The sequence below is a fragment of the Pelodiscus sinensis genome, chromosome 5, assembly GCF_049634645.1.
Source record: "Pelodiscus sinensis isolate JC-2024 chromosome 5, ASM4963464v1, whole genome shotgun sequence".
Taxonomy (NCBI): Eukaryota; Metazoa; Chordata; order Testudines; family Trionychidae; genus Pelodiscus; species Pelodiscus sinensis.
In genome coordinates this window covers 131,248,242-131,269,159 of record NC_134715.1, presented here as the reverse complement: position 1 = coordinate 131,269,159, position 20,918 = coordinate 131,248,242, and the positions used below count along the sequence as shown (strand labels likewise).

The 20,918-nt window shown below is 55.6% G+C and overlaps 1 protein-coding gene across 4 annotated transcripts in view; it reads right to left on the bottom strand.

Annotated features, from left to right (window-relative positions):
- RAB11FIP5 (RAB11 family interacting protein 5) overlaps window positions 1-19,692 on the bottom strand; it is an 87,010-nt gene extending 67,318 nt beyond the window's left edge. For 2 of the 4 annotated variants that reach the window (XM_075931039.1, XM_075931038.1), the window contains exon 1: window positions 19,129-19,691. In XM_075931039.1, the coding sequence (XP_075787154.1) occupies window positions 19,129-19,559 (431 nt within the window). In that variant the 5' untranslated portion in view covers window positions 19,560-19,691. Of the gene's footprint in view, window positions 1-19,128 lie in introns of all 4 variants that reach the window. The other 2 variants (XM_075931040.1, XM_014575396.2) reach the window with 2 other exon arrangements.
- Window positions 19,693-20,918: the final 1,226 nt, after the last annotated feature.

The following is a 20,918-nucleotide window of genomic DNA, read 5'->3' as shown; positions in this document are numbered from 1 at the left end:
GAAGCTTATTGTCTGATAATCCTATGTATGCTGTTCTGGTGTTTGTATAATGTCTGTGTGTGCAATTATTAGCATGTAATATTATGGACACTGAAGATTTCCCTGCATGTGGTTAAGCATTGGGCAGGGCCGGGCCTGTGGACATGCTAATTACCGAGGCCCTGTGGGACAATGGCTCTCAATGGGCCAAGGACACACCTAAAGAATGGGGGATGTCATCTGAGAGCAGCCAGCAGGGAACACAGAGATTGGCCTCTGTCCAGGTGACCTGCTACATACTACAAGAGGCCAGGAAGGAGGTATAAAGAGGCCATGTGGTCGATGCCATTTTGTTCTCAGCTCAGCACTTCATCCCAGAGGCAGCATTGCAGGGATCGAAGAGCCCGGAAGACCTGTGAACCCATCCTGATGCTAGGATGTGCAACAAGGACTTTTAAACCAGCAGCTGTAACATCTCTGCTAGAGCCTGCATCGAGAACTGGGAGATTCGGTGCATGTAACGTACTGTACTTTAACAACCTTACTCTCAGGCTTTTCTTTATTGTGATAATAAACCTTTAGATATAGATTCTAAAGGATTGGCCCAGCGTGATTTGTGGGTAAGGTCCAGAGGGTAAATTGACCAGGGATCTGTGGCTGGTTTCTTGGGACTGGACAGAACTTGTTCGGGGTAGGTGGGATTGGGTGCTAGGACCCCCCACCTGTGTATGAGGCCCGGGGCCATCTGGGGCACGGATATTGCTGGGGTGTCGGAGGGGTTTTGCTCGTGAGGCTTCAGGCAGGCAGCTGAAGCGCTCTGGGACTGGTTTGTGGCCTGTTTGGAGAGGTCACCAGTCTGGGGGCTGTAAGGAGCCCCGGATTTGAGCAATTCGCCCTGAGCGGACGCCCTCAGCTGTGCCCAGACACGGCCCGGTCCGTCACAAGACCCCTACAAACCTCAAAGACCCCAAGTGACACGGTTTCAGCAGCTCTCTGAGGTCAAACTAGGCGTGTTAGGAAGCGAGTAAGTAACGAATCACGTAGTTAATAGACATTCCGTCGACTACACGATCAGTTGATAAGGGAGAAGCCGGAGGCTTGCGCCACGTCCAGGAGGAACGCCCGCTGCAGCTCTGCAGTTGGAATGTCCCGCCCGGCTCCTACTACATTTAAATTTCAGAGCTGCAGGGCGGGTAGGTCCCAGACCCGGAGCAAGCCTGGACTGAGCCAGTGTTGCTGAGCTCTGGCTCGGGCCAGGTCCAGCAGCCCCTATCTGCAGTGGCTCCTTCAAGCCAGCTCTCCCCCTCCCCCCCGGACTGGCTCCTCCTTTCTCCTCCCCCACCCTTGCTGCCTCTGATAAAGAGGCAGCAAGGTGGGGGGGGGGGGAATGTGAGGAGTTGACGCGAGCAGCCAATAAGCCTAGGCTTATCGGTTAGTCGATTACTTGTCTACTCGCTTACATCCCCAGGTCACAGCACAAGAGGTGCCTGTGTTAGACGGCGACCGTGCCAGTGGAAAAACCCAGGGGCCCAAGATCTCCACGGCAAGAGGGGAGGACGTTGTGCTCACTGCTAGATTTGGGAACAGAAGCACGTCCTGAAGCCCAGAGCAACGTTCACGCTGCCTGCCTGGCGTTGCCATTTCCTGATGCCAGAGCTGAAGGACAAATATCGGACGTATGCAGGGGTTTAATAGGAATTGGGCTGGGGGCAAAGCAGAGCACAAAGGGTTAAAAAGGAGCCCAGGTCTCTTCCAACCTGGACAGCAAGGCTGTGTCTAGACTGCAGGCTTCTTTCGAAAGAGGCTCTTTCGAAAGATCGCGTCTAGACTGCAGGCGGATCTTTCGATAGAGGAAATCCGCTTTTTCGAAAGAGAGCACCCAGCGAGTCTGGATGCTCTCTTTCGAAGACGGCCTCTTTACATTGAAGAACGCCTTCCTTCGAAAGAGGAACTTTCGAAGGAAGGCGTTCTTCCTCGTGAAACGAGGTTTACCGCCATCGAAAGAAAAGCCGCGTTCTTTCGAAATAATTTCGAAAGAACGCGGCTTGAGTCTGGATGCAGGGGAAGTTCTTTCGAAAAAAGGGTACTTTTTTCGAAAGAATCCCTGAGTGTGGACACGGCCCAAGAGGCCTTCACTCTTCTAGCTTCAGCTCCTTGCAACGCTCTCCGACGACTGCACGAGCTCAGCAAAACCCTGCTGGAAACTGATCCGAGCTATTTATATTCTGGGAGGAGCAGGCCAGGTGGAAAAGCCTCCTACCACAGCAGAACTAGCCCTTGCTCCTTTACAATCACCGAAGGCTCGGGGAGAAAACGAGACCGCCCCATCTCTCAATTTACAAGCCATGCTTCTGTCTGAAACGTACCCCTACTGCTGCGGTAGGCAGAAGCAAGACTCATCCAGAGAAAGACCCGAGTGATGTCTGCCCCCAATTTGCTCCCCTCAAGCACTTAAAGCATTTTGGCTATGAGCGAAAACAGCTAGCTGCATGGTCACTGAAGTGGCCTGTCATAACACGAGAAAGAGAGGCTTTTTCCCCGGAGACTGGGGACCGATTCACGGTCCTCCCTTGGCTAGAAGATGAAAGGAGAGAACCATGCGAGAAAGTCATACATGGCTTCCCCTCCAGCGCCGTGAGGAATGACCGTCGTTCACGTGGCCTGTATTTTCCACCCAACCCCCACGTTCCCTTCAGGAGGGCAGTGAGGCTACCCGATGAGTCGTCGGTGGCCAGGGCCGCACCTCGCAGCGTCAAGTTGTCACTAACGCAAGCCATTAACGCCCTAGAATGGGGTGATCGAGGCAGACAAGGCCTGGAGAGACTCTTGTTTGACAGGCGGGGAAACTGAGGCACCCAACGACGACGGCGTCTTGTTACGGCGACGGAGCAAATCAGAAACAGAGCCCGAGTTCCAGTCACTGCAATAGCTGGGAGGCCCATCCCGCTCTTCTGCTCCAGCTGCGCTCTCAAGGACACGCAGGTTGGAGATGCTGCTGCAGATCCCCAGGGAATACGAAGGGAACGACTTTAATGACAGATGCACCTGGGGACGCCTAGAGCCACTCGTGGCCCTGCACAGGATGTGAACCCAGCCATTGGCACACCCGTTGGTTGAGGCTTTGTACAAACAGGGTCTGGACGTGGTTAGTCTCTGTCCGGGGAAAACGCAGCTTAACTGGTTTAACCTATCCAGGGAAAACGGCAGTGTCCCTACAGCTCTTCCCATGACACCTAGTTTACAGAAGATCTGTGTCTGCAGGTTTAAAAAAACCCCACACTCTAACCTGAATATGAAGCAATGCACCGCCAAGCCAATACACCGCCAAGCCAATACACCGCCAAGCTGCTCTGTGCAGAAAATCGATGACTCCTAAGCAGGCACACCCTGCTCTACCTCCCTTAGGGCATCCCTACCACCGCCTCCAGCTGCAGCCAGATCTCCCTGGGCTGGGATCTTGCCAGAATTCCCAAGCTTAGTTGGGGGTAGAGTACACAAGAACCTGAGAACAGATCAGACCAAAGGTCCATCTAGCCCAGCATCCATTCGGACAGTAGCCAATGCCAGATGCCTCAGAGGGAGTGAACAGAACAGGGAATCTTCACGTGAACCCTCCCCTGTCGCCCATCTCCAGACAAACGGAGGCTAGGGACACCATTCCTACCCATCCTGGCTAATAGCCATTGATGGACCTAACCTCCATGAATCTATCTGGTTCTTTATTGAACCCTGCTAAAGTCCTGGCCTTCACCACATCCTCTGGCAAGGAGTTCCACAGGTTGACTATGCGCTGCGTGCAGAAAAACTTCCTTTGCTTTGTTTTAAACCTGCTACCTAGTAATTTCATTGGGTGACCCCTGGTTCTTGCATTATGGGAACAAGTCAAACTTTTCCTTAATCACTTTTCCCACACCTGTTTTGATTTTATAGACCTCTGTCCTATCCCTGCTTAGTCTCCTCTTTTCTAAGATGAAAAGTCCAAGTTTTTTTAATCTCTCTTCATATGGGACCCGTTCCAAACTCCTAATCTTTTTTGTTGCCCTTTTTGGAACCTTTTCCAATGCCAAGATCTCTTTTTTGAGTTGAAGTGACAACATCTGTAGACAGCAGTCGAGATGTGAGCGTACCATGGATTTATAGAGAGGCAATAAGACAGGAATTATTGAAAAAGGGATAGAGAATAAAACAAAGCCTAACATGCATGTCTGACTGCCACTGCACTCTGAGTGGTGTTTTCCGAGAACTATCCGCAAATACTCCAAAATCTCTCTCTCGAGTGGTAATACAGAAGTCCAAGGAAAAGCCACCAGGAGACAGTGCTGACAGGCCGGCGGGAGGCCGAACATCATCCGCAACCCAATTCTGAGCTGCAAGTGGGAGGAGACCAGGCCCACAGAGGTGACCTCGCCAGCCAGTCGACTGCCCTCCCCCTATTTTGCCCTATTTGCACAACTGCAGGTTTTCCCTTGTGGCCAGCGAGCGGGACTAAATCTGCTTTTGAAGCTAGTCACGCCCCCGAGTGCTCTCCCCACATACCCTCCTCGTTAGCTTTCGGGGGGGGGGGGGGGGGGGGTAAAGCAGCACGGTGCACGGGAGAGGAAAAAAGGCATTCGACAGTCGGGCCCGGGAGTCAAACCCAGAGCCACCTTGCACTGGTGCCGTGGGGCGCGCCGTTTTCTGGACAACGGACGTGCCCCAGCCCACGCCTCAACGGAGCCTCCGCACCGTCTGGCACGAGCAGCCTCTCCAGGAACATCGTCCAGACCTCAACGCTGCCAAAAGCCGAGGACAAAGCACCAGCTGCCCAGAACCTGAGCTGCCCGTGAGGCCTGCCAGGCGACTGGAAGAGAATAGGGAGGCTGTTTGTGGAATGAACCCGGCCTTGGGAGAGCCAGAGGGATGAAGCGCTCTCCCGCCCTGGAGACAGCAGGCCGCCAGAGAGACACAGAGCTCCACAGCAAGGTGGCCTGCACCTGATGGCTGGCATGAGCTGGCAGGGACACAGGGGAGGGAGAAAAGGCTGAGTAAAGGGAAGAGAGGGACTTGCCTGGCTTGGAAACCAACAACGGCACGGAGCGGGTCTGGGACGGCTAGTACAGGCTGGACCTCTCTGGTCCGGCACCCTCGGGACCTGACTGCTCCCGAACGAGGGGATTTGCCGGACCAGGGAAGGTCCCTAGGGCTCCAGACTGGGCCTGCTGCTGTCCCAGCCCCCGGGGCCAGAGCTGCAGGGGGCTGGGGGCTTGAGTTCCCTGGCCGCCGCTGTGGCTGGAGTTCCCCAGCCGCGGAGCCCCCCAACGGCCAGGAAGGTCCAGCCCCAACAGCAGCCAGGGAACTCAGGCCCTGGCCCCCTGCCCGTGGAGCCAGGTGGCTGCGGAACTGCAGCCCTGGCCACCAGGGATAGAGCCCCCCACCTTCCTCCCCAGCCTCCTAGCTGAGTCACCAGCCCCCCCACCATGCTCCTGCCCTGCCGCCAGACCTCCCGGTTCCTGGGCTCTGCGGCCCAGGGACATGCGTGATCCACCCCAGATGTTGCCAGACCGGAGAGCCCCGGTTCAGGGTGACACAATCACGTGCAGGTGTAAACTGAGGCCAGGCGGGTTCTCAGCCTCCAGGCGTCTAGCGAGCAAGCTGTGAGGACTCGAGTAACTCAGGCAGAGCCTGGGGTCTGTTACCGGAGCGGGCGGGTGCTCGGCCCTCGCGCCAGACCCGCCGGGCGAGCCAGGAGCGCGGAACCGAGAAGCGGCGAGCTCTCCGGCGCCCAGCCGGAGCCTGGGGGGGCTCACGTTGGCAGGCTGTGGGAGGAGCCCGGCCAAGCAGGCGGCACGGGGCCAGCGCGGATGTGGAGGCCAGGCGTGCAGAGATAGCAGAAGTGAGGCCGGGGGGTGGGGGAGCCGGGAGGAAGCCAGGCCCCACCCCACCCTTCCCCGCACACAGGGGAAATACAAACACTGCCATGCGCAGGCTGCAGCCTCCACGCTGCTTATGCTGGCCCCCAGGGGCGTAACAGCCAGGGCCCTGGCCCAAGCCAAGCGCCGTGACCAGGGGATGGGCCGACCCCCCTGCAACGTGGATCCCACGCTCGCCGATGTCCAGCCATGACGTATTTCACACGATGCCCCAAGCACCAACAGCCGCCTCTGAGAGCCAGCCACGGGCCACACCTCTTGCAGGATGGGGAAACCCACCCACGGGGAAGCAACACGCCCTTGCCCCCAGGAAGAGGCTGATAGGATCAGAATGCCGGAAACTGCCTGACCCCCCCCTCCCCCAGCCCTGTGCTCTAACCACTAGCTCACACCGCTTGTGTGCTAGGGAGAGCTCCTCCTTGAGCCTCCTGCTAATCCAGGCGACTGGTCACAAAATGTAAGAGTCCCGCAGAGCCCCCCAAGGCGCTGTTGGGGCTCAGCGAATCCAGCCACCACAGCTTCTCTGGCCGCAGCCAGGTCGGCGGGCAAGGACGCAAGTCGCATCCCAACAGCGCGACAGGCAAGGAAAACGGGACTGCGAAAAACAAGCGCCTGCCCGGAAAAGGAACCGAGGAAGGTCACAGCTGGCAGCATGCAGAGCATGAAACGCCACCCCTGGATTCCGCCCCGCAGCAGGAAACAGTGTCACTGGGGCAGGTGAACGGGTTCCAGAGGGAAGAGCAGCCAACTGTCCTTCATTGCAGGGAGGAAGACGGGCAGAGGAGTGAGGGTGGAGAAGTAGCTCTGTTTAGCCAGAACGGGTGTGGTGACCAGTGCGACATCATCGCCCTCCCTGACCCTACACCCCAATCCCCTGCCCCAGGTCACAACGCACCCCCCCTTCACCCAAACTCCCTCTGAGACCTCACACCATCTCCTGCAGCCGAGTCCCTTACCCCATGCACCCTTCTGCACCCAACCTCCATCCTAGATCCTGCATCTCCGCCACAGAAAAAGTGCAGCCCTTCACCACTTCCCAAAACCTTGGAGTGGCCCCCCCACCAAAAATTATTGCCCATCCCTGGTATAGATCATCCCTGACAGGTGTCTGTCTACCCTGCTCTTAAATATCTCCAGTGATAGAGATTCCACAATCTCCCTAGGCAATTTATTCCAGTACTTAACTGCCCTGATTTTCCCAATGTCCAACCTAAACCTCCCTTGCTGCAGTTTAAGCCCATTGCTTCTTGTTCTATCCTCAAAGGCCAAGGAGAACAATGGGTCTTCCTCCTCCTCCAAACACCCTTTTAGGTATTTGAAAGCTGCTCTCACGTCCATTCTCTGTGTCTTCTCTTTTCTACATTAAACAAGCCCAATTCTTTCAGTCTTCCCTCATAGCTCATGTTTTCGTTTTTGTTGCTCTTCTCTGGGCCATCTCCAATTTCACCACATCCTTCCTGAAATGCGGTGCCCAAAACCGGACCCAATACTCTAACTGAGGCCGAATCAGTGCAGAGCAGAGCAGAGCAGAAGAACGACTTCTCGTGTTTTGCTCACAACACTCCGGTTAATAAACGTGGTTAAAAGTTGGTCAGTTTCACGGGTATGGGAAACATCCCCGAATACTGGGTCCATTTATTCCAACTGACTTGATCTACCACCACTCAAAGCGTTCCACTTAACCGTCTCCTCTACCTTCCCCCACGCCGAAGGATCGGCTTACTAATCATGGGTTTCAACACAGCCAGGCATTTCCTGGCTTGGTCAAGTTACCACGAAAAATATCCCCATACAGCTGCCTTTCCAGTCCCAAAAAAACAAAGATTTCATCACAGCTCATGCTGGGCCGGGCCCTGCCCTGCACACAGCTCCCCCCTCCTCGGGAAGAGCATTTCAACACCTTGTTTTTCAAAACCTAGCTGGGCCACAGGACAAGTTCCTGTGATCAGTTTCTATTTCCTCTCGCTTCCCACTCGGACGGACGGGCATTAGCCTCATGTGAGCACTGGAGATACAGAGAACCCCGGCGCTTAAACAGCCTCGAAACCAAGTGGGAACAGATCTCGGGTCTCCCCAGCTTGTGCCTTAACCACAAAGCAGCAAGTCTCCTCTGCAGGTCACCCCTCCGCTGGGATGGGCCCGGCTCAGCTAGGCACCAGGGACGCTCTTATCTCAAGCGACAGGACGCACATGGAGTGGTATTTGCTCAGCCATTAGGGAGGGGCTAATCATGCTGTAGCTTTGCTGAGATGACCCTTCCTCGCAGCATGTCAGGGTTTCAGGCCAGCCACAGACGCGGTCTCTCCCAAAGAGGGCTCACAGGCTAACGGGACAGGCAGGGAGATAGATCGGGACTCGCCCCAAAGCTCCCTCCTCCCAAGACACGAGTAGCTGGCCAGTTCCTGTCAGGCCTCCCAGCAAAAGCAGGACTTCAGGAGGGACGTGAAGGCCAAGCACAGCAATTTCAGGCACCAGTTCAGGGCAGTAACATTGTTCTGCTTGGCTTGGAGAGCAAGCATCTCCACGCGGTTTTTCCTCCTCTTCTACGAGGGATGTAACAAGACAACCATTTACACAGTTAATCGATAAGCCTGGTTTTATCGGTTACCATGAATGGTTATGCGCAAGCTCCCACCCCGCTCCCAGGGAGCTGGCTGCACGTGGGAGCCAGTATGCACCAGAAGCAGGCTTAAAAGAAGCTAGCTTCTGGTGTGCACTGGCTCCCAGGGAGCCGGCTGCCGCCCTGCGCTGCTGCCACTGATACGAGGCAGCAGACGGTGCACACTGGCTCCCAGGGAGCTGGCTGTTGCCCCCTGCTGCAGGTGTGTATAACCGCTGAAATTTTCAGTGGTTACACTAAGAATGTTAAGAACATACATAAGAACAGCTGTACTGAGTCAAACCAAAGGTCCATCCAGCCCAGTTTCCTGTCTGCCGACAGCGACCAATACCAGGTGCCCCAGAGGGAGGGAACACAACAGGTAATCCTCACATGATTCCTCCCGTCACCCACTTCCAGAGAAACAGAGGCTAGGGACACCATTCCTACCCATCCTGCCTAATAGCCATTGATAGGCATAACCTCCATGAATGTATCTAGCTCTTTTTTTAACCCTGTGAAAGTTCTGGTCTTCACAGCCTCCTCTGGCAAGGAGTTCCACAGGTTGCCTGTGCATTGCAAGATGGAAAAAATGTCCTTTTAACTGACCCAGTAGGGCCGTTCTTATGAGCCCTGCACTCCATTGTCGAGGTGCCTCGAGGAATGAGCTCTGCCTCCGCTCCTGTCTCTTAACCACTTTGGCCGCACAAGGATACACATCCAAAGCACGGCGGCTCTTGCCAGCAATCAGCCGCAGCCCTCGGCCTCTCTCTGCAACAGGTTTACAGCAAGACCGGAGCTACAAGCCCAGCCATGACGACTCTTCTCCCGTTTCTGCCTTGAGGGGCTTTTCCTAGCACCAAAGCCCCTGGACCCGCAGAGGGGGGAGAGCCAGCCCCAGCAGGAGAGCTCTGCTCAGCTCTCCCGCATTGTAACAGGCGCAGCTGTTGGCAACTCATTTCATGCTGCAGCACTCTGCAAAACACAGGGAGATTTAACCGCGACGGCTCGTGTCCCCTACCGAACCCGGTCAGGAATTCCAGCTGCCAGCCGGGGGGCAGCCAGCACGGTTACAGCGCCAGGTTAATACCCGTCCAAAGCTCTTTGACTGGGCGAGCCTAGAGTCAGCGCAGGCTGTGTGTATGGCCTGTGGTCTGGATTCCAAGCCAGCGTCCTACATGCCCTTTACCCCTAGCGCATCACCCCCGCAGGGCCTGCAAATTTTACTGGCTGTCTACTAGCCAGATGCCAACCCTCTCCGCAGTTATCTTCTGGGGCAACGCCCTGGCCAGGCGACCGGACGCGTCCTCCACTGCTGTTAAGGGGGAAGGACGCCCGTAGCACCTTCGCTCCTCCGTGCTGCGGGAAGGGAGAGAAGGCTCCGTCCTCAGAGCTGCTCCTCACTCAGTTGGCTACCAGGTGCAAGAAGGCAGAGGAGGCTTCACGGCTGCTCCTGCGTGCCGCTTTTGGTGGAATCTTCTGCCCCTTGGAATAGCTGCCTGGCTGCGCCTACGTTTGCTCTGTAGAAGCAGCAGCGTGCCAGGGACACGGAGGTGCCGAAGGGCAGCCGTGGGGGAGGGTGTTTTGCTCTCCCCGGCCTTGGAAAAGCAGCACGCTGGAGCAGCAGAGGTAACCTGCAGCCAAACCCACGCACGAGACGCAACAGCTCCGGTTTCTTTGCAACGAGACCGCCGGGCAGCAAAACAGCTCACCGAGCACAACTTCCCTTCCGAACAGAACCAGAACGGCGTTCCGCAACCCCCAAGCCCCATTGGCCAGAAGGCACTGCCGCTCGCCACCGGAAAGTAGGGTTTTGGAGCCTTGCAAAACCGTATTACCCGCCAACACCCTCCCCAGGAACCCCCACCTTTTTCAGGGTGCAGCGGAACGTGATTTGCGTTGGCTCGTTTTTGCGCCCCTCCCTGATCTAGGGCCCTGCACATAGTTTAATCCAGGGATGGGCAAAAGAACTTGATGGGACTTAGCTGCTCTATTTACCTGCACCCCTGCAGATACGGGCGATCACAGCACCCACTGCCCAGGAACAGGAGCTGGCAACCCCCAGACCTGTGGAGGTGCAGGTAAATACGGTGGTGGGGAGCCCATCGGGGTTGAACCCTAACAGACCAGACACGGCCCACGGGCCGGTATTTGCCCACCCCGATCTAACACCTGGTGGTTTGACAGCCTTCACCTGGGCAGCTCTCACCGTGCAGAGCAACCTCTCCACCTCAAGGCATTTCAAGAGCAGCAGAAGATCCTCTCCTCCCTCTGTCCCATCCCCTGCTGTGCAAAGGAAGCCGTTTCATTCGGCAATCGCGCCCCGTCACGCCGTTCGGGATCTGCAAATGGCATCTGTCATGCACGCTCTACAGGAACCGCTTGGCACACGCGGACAACAGCTCCTGTTACACCTGGGGTTTGTCGGAAGACAGCTGAGCCAGTCCCAAGCACCAGCAGGAACAGCGATGGCTTCTATTAGACCTCTGCTCGGGTGACCTGTCAGTGCATCGCTCCTTCCAAACAGAGTTAGGACAGACGGTGCAGCCAGCCGTGCAGGACGGCTGGACAGCGGGTGGCAGGGCAAGACAGATGGCCAGGCCTGCACGGGAGCAGGCGGGGCCGGGTTTAGGGGAGAGCATCCTAGCTCAATGCAGTCCCCATTTGCAGCGAGACATTTATTTCCGATGCGGCAGAGAGGGCGGCATTCTGGATACGCCATTTGACAAACCCCTAAACTCAGTTCTCGCGCACATGCCAGATGTCACGTCCTGGCGGCTGTCAGGTACCCACAGAGAAGCACACACAGCGCCAGAGGTCCTAGGTCACACTGTGCTGCCCACCAACATGCCTCATCCTTAGCGGCATCACCTCCAGTGGTTAGGCTAGTTTGTCTCCCCATGACCAACCTTGGCAGCGTTAGCAGAGGCCAGACGGGCCCATCAGTAGGGCCCTAGCAAATTCATGGTGCATTGTGATCAATTTCAGAGCGATAGGATTTTTAAAATGGTTAATTTCATTCTCAGATACAGTCATTCCTCATTTAACACGTGCCTGCTTCACACGTTTTCACCATAGCAGGATTTTTTTTTTAGGGAAGGTTTTTTGAATTACACGACCATCTCCAGAATAACACGATTTCCCCAGCTGGCCCATTGCCAGTGGCTGCACAGGGCTTCCCCGCCTCCCTGCAAAGCGTAGGAGGGTTCGCCGCTCGCCGCGCCATCCCCGCTGACTCCCCCTCGCCAGACACAGCGTGGGTCCCAGCAGACCCATCACAGGAGTATACTCCCAACCCAATCTCCCTCCCTTCTCCTCCCCTTCCCTTCCCCAGAGCCAAACACTCCCCTCCCTGCTGTAACCCCGTCCCCTTTCTCCCCCAACCTTATGTCCTAGTCCCAACGGACACCACCGCTTGAAACGCAACCCCCACCTTTACCATTATTTTCAATGGGAAAATTGACCCTGCCCCTGGGCAACTTATTCCAGTGTTTGACCACCCTGACAGTTAGGAACTTTGTCCTGATGTCCAACCTAAACCTCCCTTGCTGCAGTTTAAGCCCATTGCTTCTTGTTCTATCCTCAGAGGCCAGGAAAAACAAGTTTTCTCCCTCCTCCTTCTGACACCCTTTTAGATACCTGAAAACGGCTTTCATGTCCCCCTCAATCTTCTCTTTTCCAGCCTAAACAAACCCAATTCCTTCAGCCTTCCCTCACAGCTCATGTTCTCTAGACCTTTCATCATTCTTGTTGCTCTTCTCAGGATGCTCTCCAATTTACTTGGGATTGGTCCTGCCTAGAGCAGGGGCTGGACTTGATGTCCTCCCGAGGTCTCTTCCAGCTCTGTGATTCTGGTTCTATGACTCATCACGAGCTCTGGCTGCCAACAGGTGACAAAAGAGCTGCCGCGACCCTTCGGTATAAGCAGGCCAAGGGCAGGCAAGCAGGGTGACTTTACCTCTGTCCACTGCATTAGCAGGGCAGACATTAGAACCCTGCAAGCCGCGCTGGGGCCCACGGTTTTCAAAGGCTGTTACAACCTGCCGAAAAGAGCCACCGAAGTGAAGCGAGAACTGGAGCAAATGCTTAACAGCGAGGGATTTAGGTCAGGAGTGGGCAAAAGGGCCCTTGTGGGGCAGATTCGGCCCACCAAGAGAGTTGATCCGGCCCACGGAGGCCCTGCCACTCTCCCGGTCCCAAGCTAATTAGGGGTGGGGAGAGCACACGAAGTTTCCTCCATTCCGGCCCCATCCTGTGAGGAGCACACAGCATTCAGAAGTGCCATGCGCACCTGGCAGGGTGGAAGGAAGCTTCGCATGATCCCCTGCTCCCTGACTGGTCTGGGGATGGGGGAACACGGGAAGTCTCCTCTCACCGCCAGCGGCCTGGGTGCCTAGGGAGAACCTGGAAGGGCAAAGAGGCTCCCCTACCCTCAGATCAATCGTGGTCTGTGGATGAGGAAGCCTAGAAGCATCCTGGCCCCGCCCTTCTGTTTGAGGCCTCGCCTCTATTATTTTTTATAAAATACCATTGTTGGAGTGACCCCCAGCAAAAAGTTATTGCCCACCCCTGTCCTAGGTACTACAGAGCTCTGCTCCAGTGGACGATGGCAGAACAAGAGCCCCGGGCTGAAAGCTGAAGCCAGATCAATTCAAACTGGAAATGACGCACCGGCTTTTTTAAACAGTGAGGCTGATGAGCCATGGGTTGGACCAAACCACCAAAAGAAGTCGTGGATTCCCCACCTCTGGATGCCTTTAAGACGGGAGTTTGCCAAATACAGGTGATTAGTCTCAACACAGGAGATGGGGTGAAATTCAACAGCCGTTGCTATACAAAAGTTCACACCTGAATGATCCGATTGTCCCTTTGTGACACTCAAACTCAATATAGCAGCTCCTAGGCATCGCCGGGGAAAAACCTCCGGACCAGCGCTTTGCTGCGTGCCCCTCCCTAGCTTCCTCCTCCCCCTGCTAGGGTCCGAACCAGGGGTGTTCCCGGACTGGGAACATCTGGAGTAAGGAGATTCAAGTGTGTATGTTTCGTCCAACGTAAGCCTGGGGTGGTCTCTTTGGAGACGTTGCGATCTGTTGCGTTACTGCCCTGCTGAATGTATTCATTCCGGTGCATGTGAAGTTATCAAGTTTTGCTGTGGGGATCACTGCGGTTCTGCTAGCCTGGGAGAGGCTCACCGCTGGCCTTTCCATGGCAGCTAAGGAACAGCCCAGAGAGATTTACATCAGGACTAGTCAGCACTGTGTTGATGGCCCATTAAGGAAAATCCACTCACCCAAGCATGCAGAGAATGAGGATTGCTCTCACTGACTTAGCAAGGGACAGAGAACTTGTGACCCTTCACTCTATGCCTGAGTCAATATCTTTCCATGCCCACGGACTGGGGGGCGGTGTAGAAATTGGACTCAGAACAGACTTTGGCCTCCCTCCTCCCCAACTACTCTGAAGGCAACAAGGACCTTTGGAAGAAAAGACTCGGAGCTAGGAAAATTGATCCCAAGAATTCCACTTGTGTAACCTACTTACAAAACCTAGTCAGGGGGAGGAAAAACTGCTGGATGCTGGATTCCAATCCTGCTTAGTCGGAGAAAGTTTAACATTTAGACTGAGATTTGATTTCTTAGGGAACCAACTTTACCGCTATGCCTAAATTAATTTTTCTGCAGTTACACGTATGTTAATGTTGTATCCTTTGCAACCAATTTGCCCACACTGCTTGCGGGGGAATCTGCTCAGGTGACAAGAGTTGGAGCATGTTTGCTGTCCTCTAACGAAGCAGCGAACTAATGAACAAGCCTGCGTTGCTCAAGAGACGGTCTGGAGCGGTGTACAATGGGGCATTTCTGGGAGCAAGGCTTGGTGACCTGGGGGGATTTACTGGCCTGTGTGTCTCTGTACAGCTCATGAGTGGCTTAGAGGACAACGTAGCTGGGTGTGTCCCTGCACGCTGTTGGCTGAATGATCACAGCACCTGGAGGTGTCTGCTGCTTGTCATGTGTGTTGCATTGTCAGTGTCAGCCCAAGGAGGAGTGTTAAGGGACACCGTGGTCCCACCATTCCAGGTTGTACCAACCCACAAGCAACCACTGGCCACAAAGAGCCTGAATTTAGCATCTCTGAAAGCCATCAGCTCACAAGGCTTGTGCCGGCCTACTCAAACGAATCACTTCCCAAGGCCCCAATGACAAATGGTCTACAGCCGTGTTTCTCAACCAGTGGTATGCGTCCCCTTGGGGGTACTCGAGAGAAGTCTGGGGGGTACGTCAACAACTGAAATTTGGAGAAAACCGATTTTTTGTGTTAAGTTTTACAGCGTTTTATTATTTTTGTACTTTTTACACTCAAACATTTCATCGCCCTCCTGGCTACGATTAAGTTGTTTAAACAAATGTGTTGCAATGGTAGAAAAAAAATTGAGTGTATCTGAAAACTGTAGGTACTGGGGGTACTTTTTTTTTTAAAGGGGTTCTTTATAAAAAAAAGGTGGAGAAACATTGGTCTACAGCAGCAGTGAGGAACTACCAGCTAGTCTACTGCTTGTAACCAGTGCCAAGAGACACCGTGAATAACCCTAGTTCCCCACTGTGCTACCCACAGGTGCCTAACCAGATGCACACACAGCCCTCACCTCTGCAAAAGCTGCACACTTAGGGACTGTCACTGTTCCTCCTCCACACTTTATGTTCCTGTTTCTGTCTCCGTGGTTCCCTGCCACCCTCCAACTACCCGGACCCTTCCCTTGACTTGTCTGCTATTCCTCCTCAAGCTGCTTCTTCGAGGCCTATCACGCACCAGGCAATGTCTTTGCACAAAAGAGAGAGTTGCTTAGAAAAAACACCAACGTAACCAGGCGTTGACCTTCTGCTGTAACCCTGGCTTTCTCTCCCCACCCACTCGCAGTTTATCTTCTCCGGTCCTGTCACAGCCCTGGTTGCAAGCTCTTCAGGGTGAGCAGCCCCTGCAAAGCACCAGTTGCATGTCAGTCACCATCTGATACCGCAGGACAGTTCTTAATGAATTCCTGCAGCCCCCCTGTTTATCTCCATGCATAGGACCTGGGGAGAACAACCGAGGCTGTGATGGGGCCTCAATCAAGAGCTTAGCTGATTGTTATCTGGTAGGAGCAGACATCCTCCTACACAAAGTTGTGTCTCACCCACTCAGCCAGACTTTGGAAGTTTGCTTCCGAGCTTGGGCAATTATAAGTTACTGTGTAACGGTTGTAGCCTGTTGTACTAACTCCTCGGACTTGCAGGGTTTTGCACCCTTTCATACCAGCCTGCAAACCTGCCGTCTCCAGCGAGGGTTTGCTAAACAACCTCGGTCTCCTCCAAATAGACTCCCGTAGGTCTATATGGGCCCTGTGAAGGATTCACTCTATGCCAGTACACAGCTTGTACGCTGCATCAGCTTGCCTAGAAAATGCAAGCACCTCAGGCAAGTTAGTGACTCACCGTGCGGCTCTCTATGCATCTCTGATGCTTGCCATAAAAATCTACATCAAGCTCCCCTGTTAGCCCGCACGGCTGACCTCCCAATTACAACACGCTGCTCTGAACTAGCTAGCATTTGAGCAATGACCTCCCCCCTCATTAGATGGGATCACAACTGCTCAGCTGTGTGTCTTAGGCCCTACTCTGCTGACAACGAATGGAGAGTCTCCTAGCTTTGAGTCCTGGAGCACGCGAATCGTCATGCCATTGTCACAGGAAGTCCTGACGCGTATAGCCCCCGGCCATCGCGGGCGTGTGATGGCACAGACGCTTCAAAACTCTTACCTTGTGCAATTTAGTGCTTAAAGAGTTTCTTTGGAAATCAAAGCAGCCAGTGTTTGGTTATTCCATGTGGTCCTGAGATACAAGCCTGGATTTAACCTTTGTTTAGGGCGGCGATCTCCAACCTTTTTAAGCACAAATTCAAAAAAGTGATCTTAAGTGCAATCTAGGATCTACCTCAAACCCAAATACCCTTGTCCTGCCTCCTGTGTGCCCCTTCTCAAAGGCCCTGTCCCTCCTCACTCCATCCTCCCTCCCCCCCCCCGTATCCTTCCTCCTTTTCATCAGGCAGGGGCAGAAGGCTGGGGTGCAGGTTCTGGTCTTTGGTCAAGGGAGATGGAATTTCTCTGCGCTGAGTTGTTGAGGTTCAAGGAGGGGGTTCAGGGTACAGGCTCTGTATGGGAGTTTAGGTCTGGGGGGGCTAGGGCAAGGGTTTGGGGTGCAGGAAGGGGTTTGTGACTGGGGCAGGGGTTCAGGACGCAGGCTCCAGCTGGACACTGCTTACCACAGGTTGTGCAGTGAGGCTAAGGCAGGCTCACCCCTGTCCTGGCCCTGCACCACCCTGTAATCAGAACCTCCTCCTCTTCCCACCCTGCCTAGCAAGTGGGAAGGGACAGCTCGAAGGCAAAGGACAGGGGCTATGGAGCAGTATGGGAGGGGCAGCTGAAGTGCTGGCATTTGACGGCCTCTTGACCAAACCAGTAAAGATCACCCGTCAGATGCTCCAAGATCTACCAGTCGATCCCGATCTACTGGTTGGTGACCACTGGCTTAGGATGATTCTACTATCAACTTTATACAGCTGCAGGGACATTCAGTGTGCCGCACCTTAAGCGGGATTAAAAACACAACTCCATGGACCAGGGTTCCCTGGAAGCTGAGTACTTCAGCAGCCACCCAGGAGGGATTCAAATGAACTCCAGCTGATCAGCAGAGCGCCCACAGCATGTGTTTCTATGGGTGGTGCACATCCACGCTTGCCTCAGTGCACATAAAATTGATGCTGCACGTGGACAGAAAAAGTTAGAGGGCGCTTTGCATAATGCCTTCAAAGGAACAACACTGAGCCAAGAAAAGGGTTAAGATGAGCACAGCAAAGTTCCTGGCCAAGAGCCCACGACGTGGGTTACACACCAAAGCACCCAAGCAATCTTACGGCGGTGATGCAAGGATCACATGAGACACCATCACCGCCAGCTCCGGACGCAGCCACAAGCAACGGCAAGCAAGGCAGCCAGAGGCCAAGCCTGTCAAATGTAAAGAGTGCAAAAGGCTCCCAAGATAACAGCCGGATGGTACATTTGTTACTGTTGCTCATGTAGGCCCTCAAAAATCAGAGGCCACCTGTGCCAGGCACACCACAAAGAGATGGCTCCCGACAGCCGTCGGCTCCGCTCCTACTGGCAGGGATACTATTCCTGTGCACAAAGTTAAGCAGGTGCTTACCCAGGGACCTGAGCCAAAGCAAAGAGACCGGGCGCTGTTTATTTAACACGGTTTCCCTCATTAAATAGTTTGCATGGTGGGAATGCAGGGCCTCTCCCTTCACACAATTGCGTTCTTCAAATACCCTGACAAAGAGGCATTGCTTTCCCCGTGGCCAGCCTAGTGCATTCCAAGTCCAACCTTGCCCAGAGCGTAATCCATCAATGCCCGGAGCAAGCCGCAAGGAGCACGGAAAGTTAGATTTCACGCACAGGCATGCACATTAGAGAGAAACTGCCTGCAAATGGGTATGACCCAGCAATCCAGTCTCCCTCTGAAGCTGTGGCGTCCAACACGCTAGCTGCTAGCCACATGTGGCTATTCGGCTGGTTGAGCGCGGCTAGTTGGCTCGCAACATTATTTGCGTTTTCAGAATAACGTGGCTAGTTCGCTAGAGCAGTAGCGACCACTGCTTCAGAACTGCTTGGACACCATGGCTCCAAAGCCTGCAGATAAAGCTTTTGCCTCCAACTAGCCCTAACGATGACTTCTCTTTCGAGCCACACACGCTTCCGATCTCTTCCACAGAGTAAAACAATCAGCAAATGCTCCCAGAAAAATAAGTCCCTTTTGAACATGACCCATCGACCCCTATTTCCACCAAAACCTGCCCATATTCCCCAAGGCAGAGCCCCACAAGCCGGTGGAACAAAACAAACCAGATTTGTTTGGGGTTTGGGGGGGGAATGTCCGGATCCCTTTAAGGCTGTTAATTCTGCTCTGTCTCCTGCCAGGCCTGGGAGAGGGACACTACCCAACGGATAGCCGCCCAGCCCCTCCCAAGTCCGCTGCAGTGAGTGGTGAGCAGGCTCCCTGATGTTGAAATTTGGTGCAGACAAGCTGGGAAACGCCACTTGGGAAGAAGAGTTTGATGCTTTCAAAAACCCCCACCCAGGGCTCCAGCCACGCCAACACCTGGGCGCTTCTATTTCCCCCTCCGGGGCTAGGAGGGAAGGGAGACCCCACTGCAGCCGGCTCCTCCTGGTGCGGGGGGTGGCGAGCGCCCTGGAAAAGCCGCGCTCCTGCCATGTCCCCGGGGGGCGCGCTGCGCCACTGGGCGCGCACAATTCGGCGCGCAGCCAGCCAGCTCTGCGCGCCCAGGACGCGGACCCCTTCTCGGCCGCTTTTGCTTGAACTTTTCCCAATGACATTTCCACGGAGGGGAGGGGAGGGGGGGGGGAGGGGAGGGGGGGGGGGGGACGAGACCCGCTTCCCCGGGCTTTGCCCTGCTGCAGGGGAGAGCTGAACTTCCCTAGCCAAGTGCAATGCGGGGAGGGGGGCGGCAGCCCCCCCCCCTCCCAGCCGGCTCTGATGTGGGGCGATGCCCCCTCCCCTCCGGGGGCCCCGATCCTGCTGGGTTACTCACTGGCTCTTCACGGAGCGGCCCTCTCGGAAGACCGGCTGCAGGGGCACGGTGGCCAGGCCCAGGAACTTGTCCATGCCGATGAGCGCCCGGTGCATGACCGTCAGCACCAGCTCGCAGCCCCCCGGGCCGCGCGGGGCGCCCCCTCCCCAGTCCGCCGGCTCGCCCAGCTCCAGGGCGCCGGCGGGCAGCTCGAAGGAGCACTCCTCCCGCCAGGCCGGGCTGCCGGGGCTCTTCTCCGCCACCGACGTGCTGTACTTCTCCCGGCCCAGCTGGATGATGGTGTAGGCATCGCTGGAGCCCGGCTTGCCCGCGCCGCCGCCGCCCTTGCTCCGCAAGCCGCGGGCCTGCAGCACCGTCACCTGGACGTGGGTGGGCAGCCAGCGCGGCGGGGCCGGCTCCGGCGACAGCTCCGCCACCCGCAGCAGGGCCATGGCGGCGGCAGGACCGGGCCCCGGTGCAGCGCGGGGAGGGAGGGTCGCTGCAGCCGCCGCCCCGGCTGCAAAGTAACTTTCCCTGCCCGCAGCGCAGCTGCGCCTTCCCCGCCCCGGCTGCTGCAAGCCGCGCGCCGCCCCTCCCCGGGCCCTGCACCGGGCCCGCCCCCTCCGGGCCTGGCGCCCCGCCCCCGCCTGCTGCTCCGCCGCTGCAGCCTCCAGCCCGCCCCCGGGCTTGCAATGCTGCGGGAAGGGCAAGCCACGGGGCGCCCCGGCATTCCCAAAGCACCAGGCGGGGGGCAAAGGAAGGAGCAGGCCAGATAGGGCCAGTCCCTCCCTCCTGTGGCCACGGGGGGCTGCCAGTCCCCTGCTAACCCCGCCCTGGCTCTGCTTGGAGCCCAGTCCTGCCTTCTGTCCACTCACGGCATCACCCAGCACTGGGGCCCTGCCAGGAGAATGGCGCCAAGGCCAAGGCATAAGAACGGCCGTACTGGGTCAGACCAAAGGTCCATCTAGCCCAGTAGCCTGTCTGCCGACAGTGGCCAGCACCAGGTGCCCCGGAGAGGGTGGACCGAAGACAATGATCAAGCGATTTGTCTCCTGCCATCCCTCTCAGCCTCTGACAAATAGAGGCCAGGGACACCATTTCTATCCCCTGGCTAATAGCCTTTTATGGACCTAACCTCCAGGAAATTATCTAGCTTCTCTTTAAACTCTGTTATAGTCCTAGCCTTCACAGCCTCCTCTGGCAAGGAGTTCCACAGGTTGACTACACGCTGTGTGAAGAAGAACTTGTATTAGTTTTAAACCTGCTACCCATTAATTTCATTTGGTGTCCTCTAGTTCTTCTATTATGGGAACTAATAAATAACTTTTCTTTATTCGCCCTCTCCACACCACTCATGATTTTATAGACCTCTATCATATCCCCCCTCAGTCTCCTCTTTTCTAAACTGAAAAGTCCCAGTCGCTTTAACCTCTCCTCATATGGGACCCGTTCCAAACCCCTAATCATTTTAGTTGCCCTTTTCTGAACCCTTTCCAAGGCCAAAATATCTTTTTTGAGGCCCGCTGTGACCTGGGTCGTTTGGCGCTGGGAGGGCAAGCCACTCACCGAGACCCGGCTCCTAACATCCGCGTGGACGTGCTTACCGGGCGGTGAGACTCGGCTCCAGCAATTGTTAGCCCAGGTTTGCAGGCAGCGCGGGTTTGGAAACCCACGCGACCGGCGCAGAACTGGGTTGGGGGCTGTAGGGAGAGACCGTCTCAGTGAAAGCAAGCCCGGAGTCAGAGGAAGCAAAAATCTTCAAGGAGCCAAGCTGTGCCATAGAGTCTCTCTGGCGAGTAGTTCCATGTTTG